Raw genomic sequence first — 18,964 nt, 5'->3', positions numbered from 1 at the left:
GTTTTCCTCACAAGGAAAAAATTTCTAATGGGATTAATATTAAATCCGTCTTTTAAAGGAGACAAAACTGCAGTGGCACAGAACAGGAAGGACTCCTTTCCACCTTCCACGAGATGAAGAAACAGCAGCAGCGGCTCTGTCCTACGGCTGTCGTTCCAGCCCATGGCCGCTCCGGCAGCTCCCCGCTCACCCGGGCTCTGCCGGCCCTGGCCTCTCCGTTTCTGCATTTCTCTGAAACACAGCCGTGCTCGCGGCACCACACAGCAGCGCCAGGGAAAAGACACGCTCTCTGGCTCTCATACAGATTCGTTCGTCCCAGCGGTGCCGGGTCTCCTCAAAGGAAACTGGGAGCTCATGTCCCGACTGGGAACCCCCTGCAGCACCTCCCACCTACAGCGGGTGGCACGGGGCCAGGGCAGCGCGGGGCGCTCGATCCTAGAGAGGGTGTGAAAGAGTGGCAAAGCTCAGTGGCACTTTGATCCAAAATCGCTCTTTTGAATTATTATTCATCTTGTTGTCTAAGCAAAACAGAGTGCAGACCTCTCCCTGCTAAGTCACACAGAAGAAGATGTATCAAGAAAACCTCCCACCCACTCGCTCTTTGGTTTACGGCATCTTGCCTCAGAAGTGGGTGAATGAGTTTGTTGTAGTCCCTGCTCTTCTTTTATCAAGTGCACCTGGTCCATTAAGTGCCTTGACACGCAGAGAGCACACCCAGAGAGGCGCTCGCTGCGACGGCGAGGAGCAGTGGTTTCCTTTGATATGAGAGCACTCGCACCTCCCCGGCAGCGGCTCCGGCTCCATCTGCGGAGTGTCACTGCTTCTCCCCGTCTTTCCCTCCCTTGGCTCCCAGATGAACTACACCACACTTCTTTTGGCTCTGAAACAAATTAGAGCATTAGACACGCGACCCAGAAGACAATTAGCGTCATTAGGCTGTGGGAGACAGCAGCTCAAGAAAAACATTTGCAGGTAACTGTCCTTTTGTGCGGCGTTCGGTACACGTGGGCAGTGACAAGGACCCGATGCGCGGGTGCCACGGCCGGTTTTACATCCAGAGGGTGAGGAGCTCTGCTCGGGATGGGGACACGCTGCCAGCAGGGCCTCTCCCGCACACCACGGCGCTGGGCACGCTGAGCCCAGGCCCGTTTTCTCCTGCAAAACCGAATCGTGAGGGGATGGCCCAGCATCCGGCCCGTTCCCAACTCTTCTCCCCGGCTGCTGAAGACACCGAGCAGCGGCTGCCAGCAGCAGGGGCTGCACGGGGCTTGCGCCCTCGGAAATGATGGCACACACACCAGAAACTTCCCCCCCGGGCAGCGCACGTCACTGCCTCCGTGGGGAGGCCGCCAGCTCGGGCGAGCCACAGTCAGAATTTTGTGGTAAATACGTAAAGTTCAGATACGTAACAGTCAGGCAAGAGAGGGGCCGATGGTTCTTAACAAAGGTGCTTTGCGGTGTCCTCCACCCAAAGGGAGCGAGGGGACACCCCGACCCCCCGTGGGTGTCCCACCCGCGGGGCCGGGGGGGGGACAGGGAGTCGCTCTTGCGGGACGAGTTCAGAGAAGTCCCCGAGCCGATGCTCCGCCGGCCGCATCCGCCGCGGCCCCCGCCCGCTGCCGGCGGAACCGGCGCGAAGCCCCGCCGCCGCCGGGACCCGGGACGCGCGGGGCCGGCCCGGGGGGGCTGCGGGCGGTACGTGCCGGGGCGCACGGCGCGGCCGCCCACCGCGGGGGCCGGCGCAGGGAGGGGGGGGCGCGGGGCCCCGCGCGGGCCGCGGCGGCGGCGCGGCGCACGTGGGGCGGCGGGGGGCGGCGCTCGGCCCCGGCCCGTCCCGCTGCCCGCCCCCCGCGGCGCGGCCCCTCCGCGCTTATAGCGGCGGGCGGGGGCGGCGGTACCCGGCCGGCGGCGGCACGCGCAGGTAGGGCCCGGCGCTGCGGCGGCCCACGTGGCGGGACGGGACATGGCGGGCGGGGGCGCGGGGTCGGGTCGGGCTGCGGCCGCCGGGGCTCCGCGCAGCCGCTCCCGGTGTGTGGGTCCGGGAGGGGGGGCCGTGCTGGCGGCGGGGCTTGGGTCCTCGCCGGCGGCCGGTCGCGCGTGGGCGCAGCCGGGCTCGGCGGGACGGGGGGGTTCCCCGCCGGCGGCGGGGCTGGCCGTGCCGGGGCCGCCGCTCCGGGCCCGGAGGTGCGCGGGGGAAGGGGGCTGAGGGCGGCCGTGCTTCGTTGCCGCTCCGAGGCGGCCGCGTGGCTGCGGGTCCCACGCGTGTCCTGCCCGCGACGAGTCTCCGGGCGCGCAGGGTCCCCCGCCGGCAGCAGCGCCCCGGGGCCGCGTCCCGCCACCGGCAGCGCCGCCTGCCCCGCGCCCTTGTCCTGTTGACCTCCCTTGGCGGGGTGGGGGGCCGGGGGGCGGCTGGTGGCCTCGGGGGTCCCGGGTGGCTTCAGGGACGGGGCTGTCCTGCCCCGCCGGGCTTCTCGTCCCTCCGCCGTGGCCGTTGCCCGGCGAGTCTCGTCCCCCGGCGACCGGCGGGGCCAGGTCCCGGCCGCCCCCCCCCCGAGGCCCGGCCGGGCTGTTTCCAGGGTCTGCGCGGGGGGGTCCGTCCGCAGCGTGTTGCGGGCGCCCGATAGCGGCGGGATGCGGGGGCAAGAGGTGATTAACCCCCGTCTCTGGCGCCCGATAAGAGCAGGGGAGCTGCGGGGGGGCTGCGCCGGCCCCGGCGGCCGCGTGTGGAGCGTGTCCTGCGGTGCGGCGGGTGGAGGGTCTCCTCCCTTTGCCGCCCGGCAGCGTTCCTGCGGAGCCCCCCGCGACTCCCCGGGGGCAGCACCGGACACCGCTCCCCGCTCGGGTGCCCGCCCGGCCCTGCCGCGTTTGCCCTCAGCAGCCGCTCTGCAGCCCGGCCTCGGCCGCTCGAAGCCGCTCGGTGGGTGAGTGGCCCGGGTCCTTCCAGTGCCGCCATCTGCGGCTGGGGACGGCGTTTGGAGGGAGGAGGCCGCGCGGGGTGAGCCCGTCGGACCGTGCTCGAGCTTCAATGTGTGTTTTGCATTGCCCAGGGAGGAGGCAGCGCGCACCGAGGTCCCCGGCAGCCGTGCACGTGTGCCCAGGTGCCCGCAGGTGTGTAGGGGGGCTGTCCCCTGGCCGGCCAGGCCTCCCGGTGATCGGCAGCGGGAAGCTGGGACCGGTGGCGCCGCTGGCAGTCGGTGCGCTCTGGATCTCGGCAGTGAGGGGCTGTTGAAATGCTTCTGGAGCTGATGGCTCCCACAAAGCGCTTCTCTGCGGCTGGGCCGCGGCCCGGTGTCCCAGAGTCCTGGCAAGGCCTGGCGTCCCGGCAGCCACGCCGGGCAAAGCCCGGGGAGCCGAGTGGGGCTGGGTGGCAGCCGGGCTCCTGAGGCGGGAGGGTGGGCCCCAGCAGGCATGGTGGGTGTCCTGGCTCCAGCGGGGGTGCCATGGGCGAGAGGTGTATGAACATGTCACAAAAGGGTGAGCAATGCTTCTGGAATTGCAGCCTGCCCTGAGGAATGGGGAGGGGTATGAACTGGAGGACCACAAGGAAATGGTGAACAACTTCTAGCAGCGCTGAGAGAGGTGGGAGTTTTGTCCTTCCCGGTGACAGCGAATTGCCCAGGTGCTTCCGTCGGGCACTTTTGCACCAATGGTCTTGGGCTTTAAGTTCCTTCTGAGGAAAAAGATGGGATTTTTTTTAGTTGCATCGCAGGAAACCTGAAATCTAATGATACTGTTTTTGTGCTTTTCTGTGAACCTTAAGCCTTTTTGTGGTGCACAAGCATCCTATTTTCATGCTAAGTGAAGTAATTTAGTGCTGGCTGATTCTCCTGGGTGTCTTTGCTCTGAGGTTTTCTTGGCTATGTCAAGAAGGGAAGGAGCAGGGCTTGAAAAATGGGCCAGTTCATGGAATAGCTGATTTGTGCTGGGCGTGGGGGGCATAGAGAAACCCCCAGAGCTCCTGTTTGGTGGCTTTGTGAGAAGGGGCGTTCTCAGTCGCGGATTAATCACTGGGGTGGTGGATCTCTGAATTACAAACAAGTGTTCTGCTAGTGTACCACAAACCTCCCTGCCCCAGCGTCACAGGGTGCCTGGTCCTGGCCCCGGGCACGGTGTGAAGCACCCTGCCCTTCCAGGAGGCGCTTCCTGAAAAAGGTGCGAATGGTTGTGGGTGCTTTCTGTTGGCTCCGGTCTCAGACAATTGGCCTGATTTATCTGGCAGCTAAGGTGGAAAATACCCAGTGAGTTGCATGCTATTATGTTATATATCCTTTATGAGGAGTTGAAAACTGCACGTAGGCTAAGGGAGACGAGTTTGCATCTCATTAAGCACTATAGTGCTAATCTCATTGTTGCACTTTTATGGCTTTTCCTATTTCCTTCTGTGGAATCAGCCTATAACAGCGATGTTAAGAAAGTGGGAGCCTCTCACCAGTGATGCCTGTATGACTCACTTTCAAATGGGCCCTTAGAGCTGCTGCAGTGTAGTTGTGCTGCAGCCAAAGAAAATCCGTGTGGGGCTGTAGTTAATTCCTGAAACCGCAGTGACCTGAGTGCTGCTGGGTTGTTGGGGAGTCTCCCACCTCCATCCCTGCACTACCTCGGCCCGGTTTGGGACTTCAACACAGCGATAATGTGGCGGTGGCTGGGAGCAAAGACGGCTCAGACCTTGCTCTTGGGGACGAGAGTGGCAGTTACGTTTTGACTGTGATGGCTGTGACTTTCTGGGGTTTTGCAGCCTCCTGCTACCCTGCTCTGAAGCCCTGTGGCGCATCCCTGGCGGCTGGTGGTGCGGGTGTCTCATGAAAGAATGCCGATGCTATTCGGTACCACATTTTTCTCATTCTGAGGATTTTCTGGTGGGCACGGGGTGTCCCGGGAGCGTTCCTGAGACTGTTGGCGTGGGGCGGGATCAGCTCTGCTCCCTGGCAGAGCACGGCTTGTGCTTGAGGAGGGACTGTGAAACCCTGCAGAGGAGTTGAGCCCCCCGTCCCCTCCTGAGGCTGGGGGCCTTGGCTGGTGGGAAGCCCTTCCCCTAGGGACGGGGGCATGAGCGGAGTCTGGGGCTGTATGACCCTTGCTCCCTCCCCAGTACCGCTGAGCTGGAGGGTCGGTACCTTGTGCTGCAAGGGCTGCACTGCTGAAGTGTGTACCTTTTGGGTGAGTCCCTTTAAACCTGCCTGCGAAATGCCCCAGCCAGGCTGAGCCTTTCCACAGCCCTGCAGCTCCTGGGGTGAAGCACCAGCAGTGAGACGGGCTGTGAGCGTAGGGTGGGCAGCTGTCAGCCCCTGCTGCCTGGGGATGAGCCGTCCCCTTGTGGGGCTGGTTGGAGAGGGGGCTCCGGGTGCTGCGCCTGGGGTCGAAGCCTGTGTGAGCCCAAAGGATGCTCGTAAGAGCTGCTTCGCATAATTTTCTTGTAACCTGCCTGCAAACCCCTCTGGGTCTGCCTGCAGGGTTTTGAGTCAGAGGGCTCTGGTATAGAAATAAGCCAGGCTTTCTGCCTTGGTCTTGTTGAGAGCGTGCTTAGGCTTGACTTCCTGCTTTCTCGTACCAGTAAGATGCTCAGTCCTTGCTCAGACAGGCTGAGTATCGCTGGTGCTAATAACCAGGCATGGGAGCTCATCTGTTATCTGTCTGGTAGGCAGAAATAGCTGCCTGTCTCTCTCTTGGGTTGGTTGTTCCCTCCTGAAGTTCCTGACAGACCATCCCAAAGTTCTGCTTCTCAGGGCAGCTCACGGCCTTTCACAGCCTGTGTGCTGCGGCTGCTGCGATGGGAGCCATCCTTGGGTGGCTGGGGGGCTCTGTCTGCTGGAGAGACCCATGGCCGGTGTCCAGGGAAGGCCTGGGGAGTGCTGGCCACTGGCGGGGTGAGTGGGCCACTCCGTGCCTCTGCAGGCTGGGGCTCGCACTGGCGGCGGGTGCAGCTGGAGCTGGAGGAGGGCAGCTGCCGATGCCGCCGTGGCGTCTGCCTGTCTGCCTGCCTTGCTTGGCTCACCGGGCTGGCAGACCGGGGCACGTCTGTGGGTGCGCTCGCCATCCCTGGTGGGGAGAGGCGCTGAGCGGGACGGGCCGCTTCTGGCAAAAACCTCGAGCTCGGCTATGTGGGCTGCCGGCCTCGATCAAACCCTGCCCCTGCTGCTGACCTCGCCTCACCCTGCGACCAAACGCGGCGGCTGAGCAGGACCTCAATCGACTATTGTCTTGGTGCAGAGCCCTTGCGAGCGCTGGGGAGTCACGTAGGCCATGTGCCGCCAGGTTAAACCCCAGCTATGGGCACTCGCTGGAATTACAGCTCCATGCTTAATGCTATAAACCCGCTTAAAACTGGTGAAAGTGGTGTCTCATTAGCTCGTAACAATCTCTATTTCATCTTGCTTCTGGCCAGAAAAAGGCCAAATTTGAAGCTATAAAGCGTTATTGGCTGTAAACAGCTCGTGATTGCCAGTGTCTCCATTTCCCCAGCGGCAAGTATGAGATCTCAGTTTAGTTTCAGGGCCAGAAGGGATGCTTGGGGTCTGCTGGCCCCTGAGGTGTTTGGCCCCATGCTGTCCAACCGTGTGCTGAGCACTGAGTTGCTGTGAAATTTGGGAGGATGGAGAGGCAGATGTGTGTCAGGCTCTCGTTTGGATTATGCTTTGGGATGGAGCTGGTGGGAGCAGGTGCTCGCCAGGCTCCTGGGGAGCAGTGTCCCCCCCCCAAGTCCCTCTGCTGGGGGCTTGGGGTAGGACCCCCTGCTCAGGGGGCAGCTCTGTGCCCGTCCTGGCCTGGGCATTTCGGTGTCTCGGCACTTGCTGGCTGAAGGCTGGGTCCAGCTGACGAAGGCGTGAGGAGTCCAAACGGCCGCTGTATGGCAGGGACGTCCGTGGGGATCTTGCTGCTGCTGAGATCCTTCTCCAGGGCCCGCTGGGTCCCTCTCTGGAGCTGGGAGAGCACAGGAGGAGCAGATGGGCGGGAGTGGAGGCACTCTGCCTGCAACGGACTGGGGAAGTGAGACTTCATGCCTGCTGAGGAGGAGGGTGCCGAGGTGCCAGGTGAGCCTCTGCCTGCGGCGGCGCAGGGCGGCCCCGGGGCAGCAATGGGCTGCAGGGCAGAAGCTGGGCGCTGCTGCCTGCCCTTCTCCAGCCCCAGCCCTAGCCCTGCCAGCCGCCCCAGCGCCCTGGGAGAGGTTTTGCAAGCTGGCAGGGCAGCAAATTCCAGGTGAGACATGCCTGGAGTGGGAAAGCCTGGAGCTGGAGGGATGTGCGAGGGGGGCTGAGGTGCCTGGGCACGGCCCCTGTGTGGGTGAAGGACGTCCCTCTTCCTCTGAGCCCGGAAAGGAGTGTTGTGAGGACACTTTCATAAAGGGTTTGCCCCAGAAATATTTTGCGGCATTTGCAGTGCTTTATAAATGTGAGCCTCTGTCTTTCTGCCCTGGAGTCCTGCCAATTTGGGGCTTTTAAAAGCACAGCAATTTTCCACATTATGTAACCAAAAGTCTTGAAATCTTCCTGTTCCCGGCCCCTCTGGGGAAGGGATAGCAGTGCTTGTGCGTGGGACCTAGGCGATGGAGAGCTTCTTAGTCTTCTGTGGGATCTGTTTCGAGATGATACAGGCCTTGTTGCCTAAGAAGCCTCAATTCCCGCTCTCGCCATTGCTGTGCAGAGGAGGGTTGCTGTAGGCTACCCATTCCTGCGGATTAGTCAAGACATTTACGGGGAGCAGATGTGATACTTGCAGTCATTACTTGGTCTCATCAGTCTTAATTACTGCAAATATGGTTATTTTATTTCCTAATAGGGCAAACTGTAGCTGGCTGCCTGGCAGCTGTGAATTTGATTTCCAAACACGTCTTACACGTTGCTCTTCCAAAACAGAGCTGTAAATGTCATAACTATGTTCTGGGTGTGTGTTTTTTTTTTCCTTTTTGCAAAGAGGAGGGAAGCTTTACAATTGAACTGGCTGCCTTACGTGTGCTTTTTTTTTCCCCTCTCATTTGAAACTACTTCTGTGTGGGGGCAAGGAGGAAATCGGCAAGAAGCCTTAATGCAGTTGAAGGAAGAGCTTTCTAAAACTGATCTTTCTTAATAAGGACTTTCAATGAGTCAGGGAAAAATGTTGTGGCATGCAGAACTCATCATGTAAACCCTCTGGCATCAGGCTTTGGGAGTCTTGCTTCATGTGCGCAAGCCTTGTTCAGTTCAAGGTTTTTCAGTGTGCCTCAGCAATGCAAGAGAGGTCATGTCTAACTTGCCCAAAGTCTTATTTTATAGAGATGCCACCTGAGCGCCCGCAGGAGGAGGAATGCTGCTCGCAGGGAAAGAACAAATAGATGAACCAAGCCGCAGTAATTGCAGTGCCGTCGAGCTCCTGGGGAGTGGTGGAAGAATTAAACCTGTGTGTGTGTCTCAGGAGCATAAGTGAAAAATCCCCAACACCTCATCAGCAAGCCCAGCTTTTGCTTTGGATAGCTTTTATTGCTAGTAGTTTTAATTAGTGCTAACAAGTAGATTATATTCCTTGCTGGTGGTTTTTATTGCCAACACCTGGTACTCTCAGTTTTAAAAAACGTTTCAGACAAATCGGTGTAGTCAGATGATGCTTTAAAGTTCATTGAGCACTGTGAAAGCTCAGAATGACTCAAAGCAAGAGGTTGCGGGAAACTCCAGTGCGCAGCCCGTGCGGGAAAGTGGTGGTGAGCAAACCCCAGTGTTCATAGTGGCTTTTCAGAAAGAGCCTGATGGGAGCCTGGCTCCCCACACCGAGAGCCAAAGGAATGTGGTGAGCCTCTGTGGAGCCTGGCGCTTGCCTCCCTGACTGCTGGTGCCTGCGGTGGTGTGCTGGCTCTGGGCTCTGCTGTGGGAGCCCACCTGCAGCCAGACCCTGCCGGCATGGGCTCATCCAGTCTCGAAGGGGCCGCTCAGCATGGCTGCGGTCCCGGGTGGTCTGAGAGGGGGAATCGGCTCCTCTGGCTCCTGGGCATAGTTCAGCTGTGGACATGCCCGGGGCAGTGTCTTGTAAATGATTCCTTTGTTGGAGCGCAGGGTGGCTGGGATCTGCTCGTGATGGTCATGTGTCGCACTGGCCGGGACGCAGGAAAATACCCTGCTGACAAAAATCGGTGTCTGGGTCGGGCTAAACCTGTCTTAGTGGCTTACAGAAACTGGCCTCCCATGCTGGGCTTCCTCCTGCTCCATGTGGGTCCCAGGCATTACCTGAGCGCGTCCGGGTGTCGGGTGGCTCTGGCAAACCCAGTGCTGTATCGGGTAACTTTGCCATCTGTGCCTCCAGTGCCAGGTGGGAGCAGGGGGGCTCCCTGTGACTTGGGGCCACCAGCTGTGCTTCAGTCGGGACGCCCGGATCCCAGCCTCGGATGTGTGCCGAAGTGGCATGGAGTGAGCGAAAGCAAGGCGGGTGCCCACAATGCTGTGTGGTGTGCTGAGGGCACGAGGGGATGTGCCAGGTAGATGCTGGCATGTGAGCAGCCGTGGATGAGATGGTAATTGCTGTGAGCCTGAACGGATGCGTGCTATAAATAGGAGGCCGCACCTCTGAGCCAGCACACTGCTTTGAAGCTGTCGCTGTGCCTGGTGTGACCCAGGGGAGCTCTGGAGAAAGCTCTCCTGCTCGAAGGTGGCTTTTCCTTCAAGTGGAAATCCAAGCAGAGAACTGCAGAGCGAGGGGTGGGCTTTGGCAAAGGAGGCCGATGTCGTCCTGTCCCCCCTTCCCCTTGGATGATGGTGCTTAATATGGGCAGGAGGGTTTCTGGCTTCGAGGCCAGGGAAGGCCATGGGGTCTCAAAGTGTTTTCTAAAATCTGCAGGGGCTCGCAGGAGTTCTGGATACTGGAGTGATTCCTGTTGCTTTGCATATTGTAAACCATGTTTGTGAGCAGCTGCTCTGGTTGCATTTCCTCCCTGGGACGGCTTGTGCTGCTCTGCCTGAAGCAGCCTTATTTTTTCAAGTGGCCACAGCTCCAGGGGGTGCTCCTGGTCCTGATCCAGCTGTGCAGCAGCTGCAGCACAGGGAAGGCGTGAGCAGCCCAGCACTGCTGGTCTCCACACCGCTCTGAATCAGCCTCTGCCTGCTCGGCCTCTCAAAGGAGACTGCACACTTCAGCAAGCCTGGATGACATTTCCCCATTTATTTTGTTTTCTAATCCCTTCTGGTTTTGAGCTTTTAAGGTGAATTGTTTTAACGCTTGGGTGCTTTTGTGAAACCTGCCGTAGCCTTTTCGGTAGGGGAGGAGGGGTTGGCTGCAGCTGGGTCGGGGGTGCCCTGCTGGAGCTGGACTCTGCTGGGGCTGCTCTGGGCAGACCCACCTCCCCTCCCCTCCCCAGGCAGCGCTGGCAGCGAGCGGGAGCCTTCCCCAGTCACTGCTCAGGCTAAGTTTAGCCCCAGCCCGTGACCTTAAGGGCTGGCTGGGCTGGTGGCTGTGCTGTGACACCTGCCTGCTCTTTCCTTGCAGAAATGGAGGTGTCCCGGCTCATACGTGTGGACTTAGTTCCCCTGGTGTGTCTGCATTTAATAGCTTGGGTATGCTGCTCCTGCTGCAGGTGGCTTAGGGCTTCCTGAGGTGTTGTGGTGTGCTGGGGTGGTGTTGGGGTCGTGCTCCTGGAGGAGCTGCAGGGGCTCTGCCCTGCCCAGCCCTCCACAGGTCCAGCCTGGTGCTGCTGGTAGCCCTGCCTGCTTTGCTGCTGTGCCCCGGCTGCTGCTGGCAAGGACACTGCCTGCCCTTTTCAGCCTAGGACAGGGTATCATGTCTTAAATTTGTTGCTTATAAATACCTGCAGACCAGGGCTATTAAAGGCCAGGTGCAATCTGAGCATGTGTTTTTGGATGGCCTTATGAGGCTAGTGTGCGGCAAGCCCAGAGTGCTCGCCTCTGGGCTCAGCTCTCGCGGAGGTGGTCTGGGGCACTGGTGCCATGCCAGCCTGGCAAGCGGGGCTGTAGCTGTTGCACGCCTGGGAGTGGGGATGCAGCCCTCTGCTTTCAGCTGAGACAATACTTTGTCCTTTTGCAGATCTTTGAACCCCAACTGAGTCATCGCCAACTTAGTTCAAGATGCCACCGGCCATTGGAGGCCCTGTGGGATACACTCCTCCTGAAGGAGGATGGGGATGGGCCGTTGTCATCGGAGCCTTCATCTCCATTGGGTTTTCCTATGCCTTCCCCAAATCCATCACTGTGTTCTTCAAAGAGATTGAGGTTATCTTCAATGCATCCAGCAGCAAAGTCTCATGGATCTCCTCCATCATGCTGGCTGTTATGTATGCAGGAGGTAAGTGGCCTGGAGACAGCAGTACGTGTGCTCGTGTGTCGCAGTGCAGGATGCGGCTCTTCTGATGGCTCTTATGATTCGCACCTTGCTGTAGTGACGAGAGCCCAAACTTTTCTAAAAGTTGGAATTCTCTCCTCAGATGAGAGCAAAACTTTCCATAGCGAGTTTGCTTGAAGGAGGTTGCTCAGAAAGTTCCATTTAGTGCCCAGAATGCAAAAACCGGGTTAATCTGTCCTCCTCTGCAAAGCTGTAAGTAAAATCTTTCCGGGGAATTACAACTTGTGTAATTCTGCCCTTGTCCTTGTTACAGTGTGCTGCGGACGCTGTGTCTGCTGCTGGCGCCTGCCTGAAGGCCAGGGGAGCTGCTCTGCCACGCGCAGGAGCCCTGCTCACGGAGTCTCTTTCTTTTAGATAAGATACTGATTTTTAAATTTATTTTTTTTAATCCAGCAAACAGTGGCTGTATCTAGTGATCTGTTCCCAGTTCCTGATCAGCTCTGACGGCTCAGCACTGGAACCTGGTGCTGCCTGTTCCTCTCTGGTGCTGAGCAGAGTTGTGGGCAGCTTGTGCTGTTTGAGGGTGGCAGGGTGCACTGCAAGTGTGGAGACATGAACAAAATAAAGCAAAACTACTTAAACTGAAGCAGCTCCCTTCCCCCATCCTTCAGAACTGTTTCTTGGAGTCTTTTAATCCCCGATCTCTGTGGTTTATTCTTGTTTTTAACCGGCGAGGGAGCACTCTGCCTGCTCCTGCAGGGCGATGCGCTCCCAGCCCTTGCCTCACTGGTCTCTAAATCCCAGTGTCTCGTACCCGCCTGCAAACGCAGCTTTGCGCTGGGTCGCTTGGCTGAAAGAAACTCTTATTGGTAGCCTGCTGTTGTGTCCACTTCAGAGGCAAATCGGAGCTTGTAGCGCTGCTGTCCCCAGCTGGCAAACTGCCCGTGTCCTCGTTGCATTTGTGCATCGAAAGGAGCTGACGTCAGCGCCGGGCTAAGCACGAGGCTTTTCCTTTAGGGGAACAGGCTCTGCTTTGTCCTCGCTCAGCTAGCGAAGCGACCGGCACATTTCCCTGCTCCGATGTTATAACAAGCTTGTAAACCGTGTAACTGTCTTAATGAGACTCAGTCTGGGCCATTCCTCTCCTAATAGCTCAGAGCCGGTTCCTCTGGGGGCGGCACTGCCTGGTGCTGCCCAGCAGTTGGGGTGAGAGCTTCCTCTCCAGTCCCGGGCTTGTCCCCGTCCCTCCACGCTGACACTGTCTCTCCCGCTCCCCTAGAACTGTTGCCATTAAATCACAATAACTTGCCGATCTTGAACTGCTTGCCCATGAGCCAGCGGCAGGGATGCTGAAGGTAGCCCAGGGCTCCCCAGAGCACAGGAATGTGCTGCTGCCCTGCTCGCTCGTTCCAGGGCTCCTGCAGCCTGAGCCCAGACCCTTTGCAGGGCCTGTGTTGCGCTGGAGTGGTCACAGTGTGCATCCTATTCCCCTTGTCCCCCTGGGCACTTTCCTGCAGGAGCTGCATGCTTACTTGGAGGCAAAAAAGTAGCTCATGTTCTGTCAAAACGTCCTGGGCTGATGGTATCATGCAGAGCTGGGGTAGCTCCTGTCCCGGGCAGAGCCAGGGTGGTGGAGCAGCGCGGCCTGCAGCCCCATGCAGCTGCCCCGTGCAGTCACCATCGGGGTACGTGATTGTAATGATCTCAACGGCCCCTTTCTCAGCTCCACATCAGGATTAGGGAGGACTCTGTTACTTACACTTTTTTTTCAGAGCATGAATAATCAGAATAGATCAGTTAACATTTGGTCAGAAATGCTTCATGGGAATCTAGAAAATAGGAGTGGGAGTGAATTGGGTTTTTTTAATGAAGAAGGAAAAAAAAAAAAGGGTGGGTGGGGATTTCCACCAGGGTACATGGTGCTGCCCAGGCGGGCAGCTTCCTGCTGGCTGCCCTTGGAGCCTGCTGCTCCGGGCTGGATTTCCCGGAGGAAAGGCTGCTGCTGCCTTTAGACTCTGGCCAGGGGCATCACGTTTGCTGAGTTCAAGGTACAAGTTTTGCAAAGTGCTGAGCACTCTGCGGGGAAGCATGTGGGGCTTGGTGTGATTGTGACAGCCCCTGGGACCTGTTGCTGCCTCTCATGGGAATGGGGCCGTGTCCCCTTCCCCACTGCCAGTGGCATCGGGTCGGAGCCGCTGGCACAGGCTGCTCTGGCTGGCACGTAGGCACTGAGCCGGCTGTGGCGAGCAGGATGCTGTGGGGCGGGGGGAGCCTCTGCAGCTGCAGGGCTTCTGTAACCTCCTCCAGGCTTTGTTTAAACTGGGCAAAAAGGTCAAGTAGCGTCTGAGGACCCATGAATAACATGTTGACAGCCTTGCTATCTGTTAATGGCAAAACTAGGTCTGTTAATATTCAATGGACGTTCATTCAGTTTATTTAAATACATTTTAGTATCTGTAGAGCATGCTTTGCAGTATCTAATCACTGTTTGCTTTGGATTAAAGCTCCTGATAATGAAGCACTTAAAAGGCGGGTGTGCAGAGCAATTGGGCTCTTCCTACCATTGGGGTAGCAGTGAAAACAGAAGCCCCCCGTCTCCCCAGGGGGCACGGTGCTGCTCCTCCTGCGGGCCCTTGGGGAGCTTTGCCTGGGCCCGTCAAAGCTGTTTCTTCACAGCTTTGTGTGGTCTCCGTCAAAAACCGCTCACTGGAGATGGACAGTTGTTCTACACTTGCTTTGCTGCCGATGCCCAGCCCGTGGTGGGCAGGCAGGTGGCTGCAGGCAGGGCACAGCCCCCAGCCCAGAGCATGGTCCCAAACCCTGTCCCCGGGCTGGGGGCGGCTGGCTTAGCACACAGAAGGCAGCTTGCTCGGAGAAGTCTCAGCTTTCTGTGCTCTGACCAACTGTCGCTCTTACCCCCAGCTGTCTCTGGCCCTCCTGTCGTTTCCCCTTACCCCAGCTCCCTCGCTGGGTGAAGTGTCTCTGGGTGAAAGCTGGAAGCCTGTGGCAATAAACCTGCTGGGTGCTTGCGTGCATCTGTCTTGTCTCTTGTGTAAAGATAACTCATCTCTGGGCATATCCGCTTTGACTCCCTAGGTCCCATCAGCAGCATCCTGGTGAACAAATATGGCAGCCGGCCCATCATGATCGTTGGTGGCTGCCTCTCGGGGTGCGGGTTGATCGCAGCATCTTTCTGCAACACGGTGGAGGAGCTCTACTTCTGCGTCGGGGTCGTGGGGGGTAAGTGACAGCTCTGCCCTAAGGGGGCTGCAATGGAGGTGAGGCCTCTTCTGAGGCAGCAAGAGGAGCAACTTAAACCCAGTAATTATTAGGGAATATCAGCAATGAATTTGTGTAAATCCTAGGTTCCTGTTACGCATTCTAATTCTAATAAGAGGTGGCCCCAGTGACATAAGGTGGGGAGACTGGACTAGTGACACAACACGGGGATGGCATTTGGTACTGAGAATAGAGAGCATCCTTTGTTCATGCCCCAGGTTAGAGTTGTGCCCCACCAGTTGAGGCAAGGTTTGTTATGAGCCAGGGTGCTTCTCCCCTTTTGGCTCCCGAATTCCTGTGTGTGGCTTCGCTGCTGCCCTGGCACCTCCTCCCACGTAGGCAGTGGGGGCCCAGTGCTGCTCATGCAGTCGGGATGTTAACACAGATGGAACGGAGTGGGGAAGCCCCCAGACCTGAAACCCTGCTTGTTCCACCAGCCCTTCTGTCAGTGCTGCTGGTCAGGCTCTGAGCCCCTCATCTCTCCTCTCCTCCAGGCCTTGGACTCGCGTTTAACTTGAACCCAGCCTTGACCATGATCGGCAAGTACTTCTTCAAGAGGCGTCCTCTGGCTAACGGGCTGGCGATGGCGGGCAGCCCTGTGTTCCTCTCCACCCTCGCGCCTGTGAACCAGCTTTTCTTTGGCATATTTGGCTGGCGTGGCAGCTTCCTTATCCTTGGCGGTCTCCTGCTGAACTGCTGCGTTGCCGGATCCCTGATGCGGCCCATAGGCCCCAAGCCGGATCAGCTGAAGAAAGAGGCCACTAAGGAGGTGCTGCAGGAAGCTGGGAAGGCAGTGAAAAAGGACGATGGTGACACCAGCACAGACCTCATCGGTGGGAAGACCAAGAAACAGAAGAGCACGTTTTTCCAGACGATCAACAAGTTCTTGGACCTGTCCCTGTTCACACACAGGGGCTTCCTGCTCTATTTGTCAGGCAACGTGATCATGTTCTTTGGGCTGTTCACTCCCTTGGTCTTCCTCAGCAATTATGCAAAGAGCAAGAAGATTGCTAATGAATCTGCAGCCTTCCTGCTCTCCATCCTGGCCTTCGTAGACATGGTGGCCAGACCTTCCATGGGACTGGTGGCAAACACCAAGTGGATCAGACCCAGAATCCAGTATTTCTTTGCCATCTCTGTGATTTACAACGGGGTGTGCCATCTCTTGGCCCCCATGTCCACCACCTACGCTGGCTTCTGCATTTATGCTGGCTTCTTTGGCTTTGCCTTCGGCTGGCTGAGCTCGGTCCTGTTTGAGACCCTGATGGACCTGGTGGGAGCCCAGCGGTTCTCCAGCGCTGTTGGGCTGGTGACCATCGTGGAGTGCTGCCCTGTGCTTCTGGGACCCCCTGTGCTAGGTAGGGTGTGCTGTGCCCGGGGTGCTCTGCCTGTCCTGCCCAGCCCTGCTGGAGGGGTGGTGGGTCCCCCCGAGCTGTGGGCCCTCAGCACTGGGGCAAGGGCAAGGCGGGGACCACTGGCCCTAAGGCCGCCCTGGCATCTGGAGTGTGGCTGAGGAGGTGCGGGCTGAGCCCCTGGCACGGGGTGGGGGAGCAGGGGATGGAGGAATAAAGGCCTGAAGCTGAGGATGATGGGCTTGAGCTGCTCTTGAGAACATCTCCACAGCCTGGGGCTGTTTTGTTGGTGCTGGGACTATCTGCTAAGCTGTCCCCTCTCTGTCCCTCAGGGAAGCTCAATGACATGTACGGTGACTACAAGTACACGTACTGGGCCTGTGGAGTCATCCTCATCATCTCTGGGATCTACCTCTTCATCGGGATGGGCATCAACTATCGCCTGGTGGCAAAGGAGCAGAAGGCGGAGGAGAAGGCGCGGAAGGAAGGGAAGGAGGAGGAGACCAACGTCGACGAGGCTGAGAAGCAGAAAGAGGCAAACAACGATGTGGCCCCCTCGCCTCAGAAGAGCGCGGAGGATGGTGTCAAAGAGGAGGAGAGCCACATGTGAGGGACCGGTCTCAATCCCGGAGTGTCGGGGAAGTGCTTCTGCCCTGGCGCGGTGGCTGGGGCAGTGCTCCGCTGGCGCTGGGCAGCTGTGAGAAGTGTTTAAACCAGGTGTTCATTTTTAACCAGGCTCTGAATTGTCTGTCCATCTGTGTTCAACAAAGGTAACAGGGCTACACCCACGGTATCCTCGTGCTTCGGGGGGCAGGGGGGCTTTTTATAGTCTGGCTTTTTAACAGTAACATGAATGTACTAATATGTGCCTTACAGTCTTCATATCTAGCTGAATCTGGACGAGCCTTAACTCTAAACTGTGCTTTAGCTCTGTATTCTGCTCGGGGTGGGTGGGGGTGGGGTTGTGTGTGTGTATGCGTGTGTTTTGGGGAGTTTTGTTGTTAAAAAGCCATAAAAAGCAGGATACTGGATTTGTTGAAGCATGATGGGCTTCAGGGCCAGCCCCGGATGAATACTGCTTCACACGCTTCTTACTGCAGGCCCTCCGCGGAGGGGGAGATCCGGGCAGGGGGCAGGGTGGTCTTTGGCTCCTGTGCCCGGTGCCTCCTGGCTCTGTAGGTGGTCTTTAGGTATGTTTTGAAAACACTTTAGCTACTGTAGTTCTTCAAAATCCCTCTTTTGTAGCTGTGCTCTCACGGGATATTTGGGTTGGAGAAGGTCGGCCGCGGTTCGCATTGGGCAGTGTCACCCCCTCCGGGGCTGTGGCGGCCCCTGCAGCCGAGCCCTCCATGGGGAGGGCTGGGGTCCCCCACCCCCGACTCTGCCCTGGCCGTGCCTCCTCTGCCCAGTGCTGGGTGATGTGAAACGGGTGCCATCGCGGAGGCTCGGCTGGGGTGCTGGGTCGGGTTGCCGGACTCGGTCGCACCGCGGGGCTGTGCTGCCCCGTCCCCCCATGGGGTGGGTTTCCACTGGAGCATCCCTGCGCTGATCATCCCAGCCAGGCGGGTGTTTCGGGTGCCGGCCCCTTGGCAGAGCGGGGTGGGTGGGTGGAGATGGTACATCCCTGAGAAAGGCCTTCTGCTTTCGCTCTTTTATCTCTTAGAGAAACCTCTTTTACTTGCTTCTGTTCAACTGAGATCTTAAGGCGGTGGATGCCTAACCACTCACATCTAGGACACGTAAGGGGGAGGAAGGAATTTGTACGTATTTATTTTTTATTTTTTAGCGTTGGAAAATATCTCAATGTACGTGGAGCAGGTTAATGGCTCTCAAGTTCTAGTAAATGTTGATCAGAAATCTTGTAAGAGGCTGAGGTTTTTTTCAAATAAACTTGTTTTTTTTACAATTTACCCATCAAATGTTGAACTTCTTTCCTAGAATCACACTTCTATGTGCCGGATGATGTGTATTTAGGGTCAGTTTTGGGGAGAGGTGAGTGGGGCTGTGGCAGAGCCTGGGTCTCCACCCGCTGCTCCAGCACCCCGAGGCTCCCACTGTGCGGGTCCTGCCGGCTGTGGAAGCCGGTCCCCACCCAGTGAGGGCGAGATGCCCCTTTCCCATCTCCTCAGCCGCAAGAGGAGGCTCTGGTTGGGGTTTGGGACACAGCCAACTGTCCCCATGTACTCTGGTTTTAGAGACATTTCTCTTCCCCTGCCCTTCTTTGCAGGATGCCTGTGAAAGCCTTGAGCTCCCTCTTTATTGCGAGGGGGATGGACACGCTTAAACGTCTGTTTTCAGGAGTGAGGGACGGACTGTCCTGCTGTCTGTCTGTCCGTGCTGTCACTCTCGGAGCTGAGCGGGGCCCTCCTGCCTGCGAGCTCAGCTGAAACCCATTGCGGGGTAAAGGAAGGTTTTCCTGACGGAGCTGTGACGGGCTCTCCGGAGCCCCTGGCAGGGTCCAGCCCGGCGCTGCGGCTGCTCTCTTCAGGCTCCCTCTGCTGCAGGGCCACTTTGGGCTTTCTTTAGGGCTACATCTCACAGGGTTTTTTCATACTGTAGAGTAACTTCATAAAGCCAACAGAGTATTTTGTACAAAAGGATGTTGTTGTACAGTGCTGAGCTGTGATACTGTAAAGCCAAGTAATTGTATTTTCATAACTGGCGTGTCTGCTGTAGCTGCAGTAATGGGTTCACGTTGCAATAAACCAACCCTGAGGAGCTGCTCCTGTCATCCCTGTTCTTGTAGGTACGGGCAAGCTGCGCTCCCCTCCACGTGGGGACAGTCCCCCCTGGGGCCAAGTTTCCCCATCAGGTGGGTCACTGCGGTGGGGACAGCAGGGAGGAGGGTTTGGATGTAGCCTGGGCTCTGTTGCCGGGCTCTGGGTGTGTGGCTGATGGCTGCTGAGTACTGACCGTGCCTGTGAGAGCAGCTTCTGGGCTCTGCTCAGCCCCAGCCTCTGCTGCAGGGGGTCTCCTGTCTGCCCCAGGCTCCGGCAGTGCCAGGGCTGGCGCAGGCGTTACCGTAACCAGCGCTGCCCCGGAAAGGCTTGCGCAGCCGGGGCAGGGAGCCAACCCTTCTTCTA

General features: G+C 58.1%; 1 protein-coding gene across 5 annotated transcripts; it reads left to right on the top strand.

Annotated features, from left to right (window-relative positions):
• The first annotated feature begins 817 nt into the window (after nucleotides 1-817).
• On the top strand, nucleotides 818-17,791 carry SLC16A1 (solute carrier family 16 member 1). Of its 5 annotated transcripts, none has more exons than XM_054181215.1 (5): nucleotides 818-972; nucleotides 10,996-11,253; nucleotides 14,347-14,490; nucleotides 15,024-15,887; nucleotides 16,214-17,791. In XM_054181215.1, exons 2-5 carry the CDS (start codon nucleotides 11,037-11,039, stop codon nucleotides 16,489-16,491), a joined length of 1,503 nt encoding a protein of 500 aa, XP_054037190.1. In that variant the 5' UTR covers nucleotides 818-972; nucleotides 10,996-11,036; the 3' UTR covers nucleotides 16,492-17,791. The 5 variants fall into 5 exon arrangements, with proteins under 5 accessions (XP_054037190.1, XP_054037189.1, XP_054037188.1 ...); XM_054181214.1 differs by lacking the exon at nucleotides 818-972 and adding an exon at nucleotides 1,810-1,921; XM_054181213.1 differs by lacking the exon at nucleotides 818-972 and adding an exon at nucleotides 2,731-2,921.
• The last annotated feature ends 1,173 nt before the right edge of the window (nucleotides 17,792-18,964 follow it).

This window comes from Rissa tridactyla, chromosome 21 (assembly GCF_028500815.1).
Source record: "Rissa tridactyla isolate bRisTri1 chromosome 21, bRisTri1.patW.cur.20221130, whole genome shotgun sequence".
NCBI lineage: Eukaryota > Metazoa > Chordata > Aves > Charadriiformes > Laridae > Rissa > Rissa tridactyla.
The sequence above is the reverse complement of the archived record's forward strand: the minus strand, read 5'-3'. Positions and strand labels throughout refer to the sequence as shown.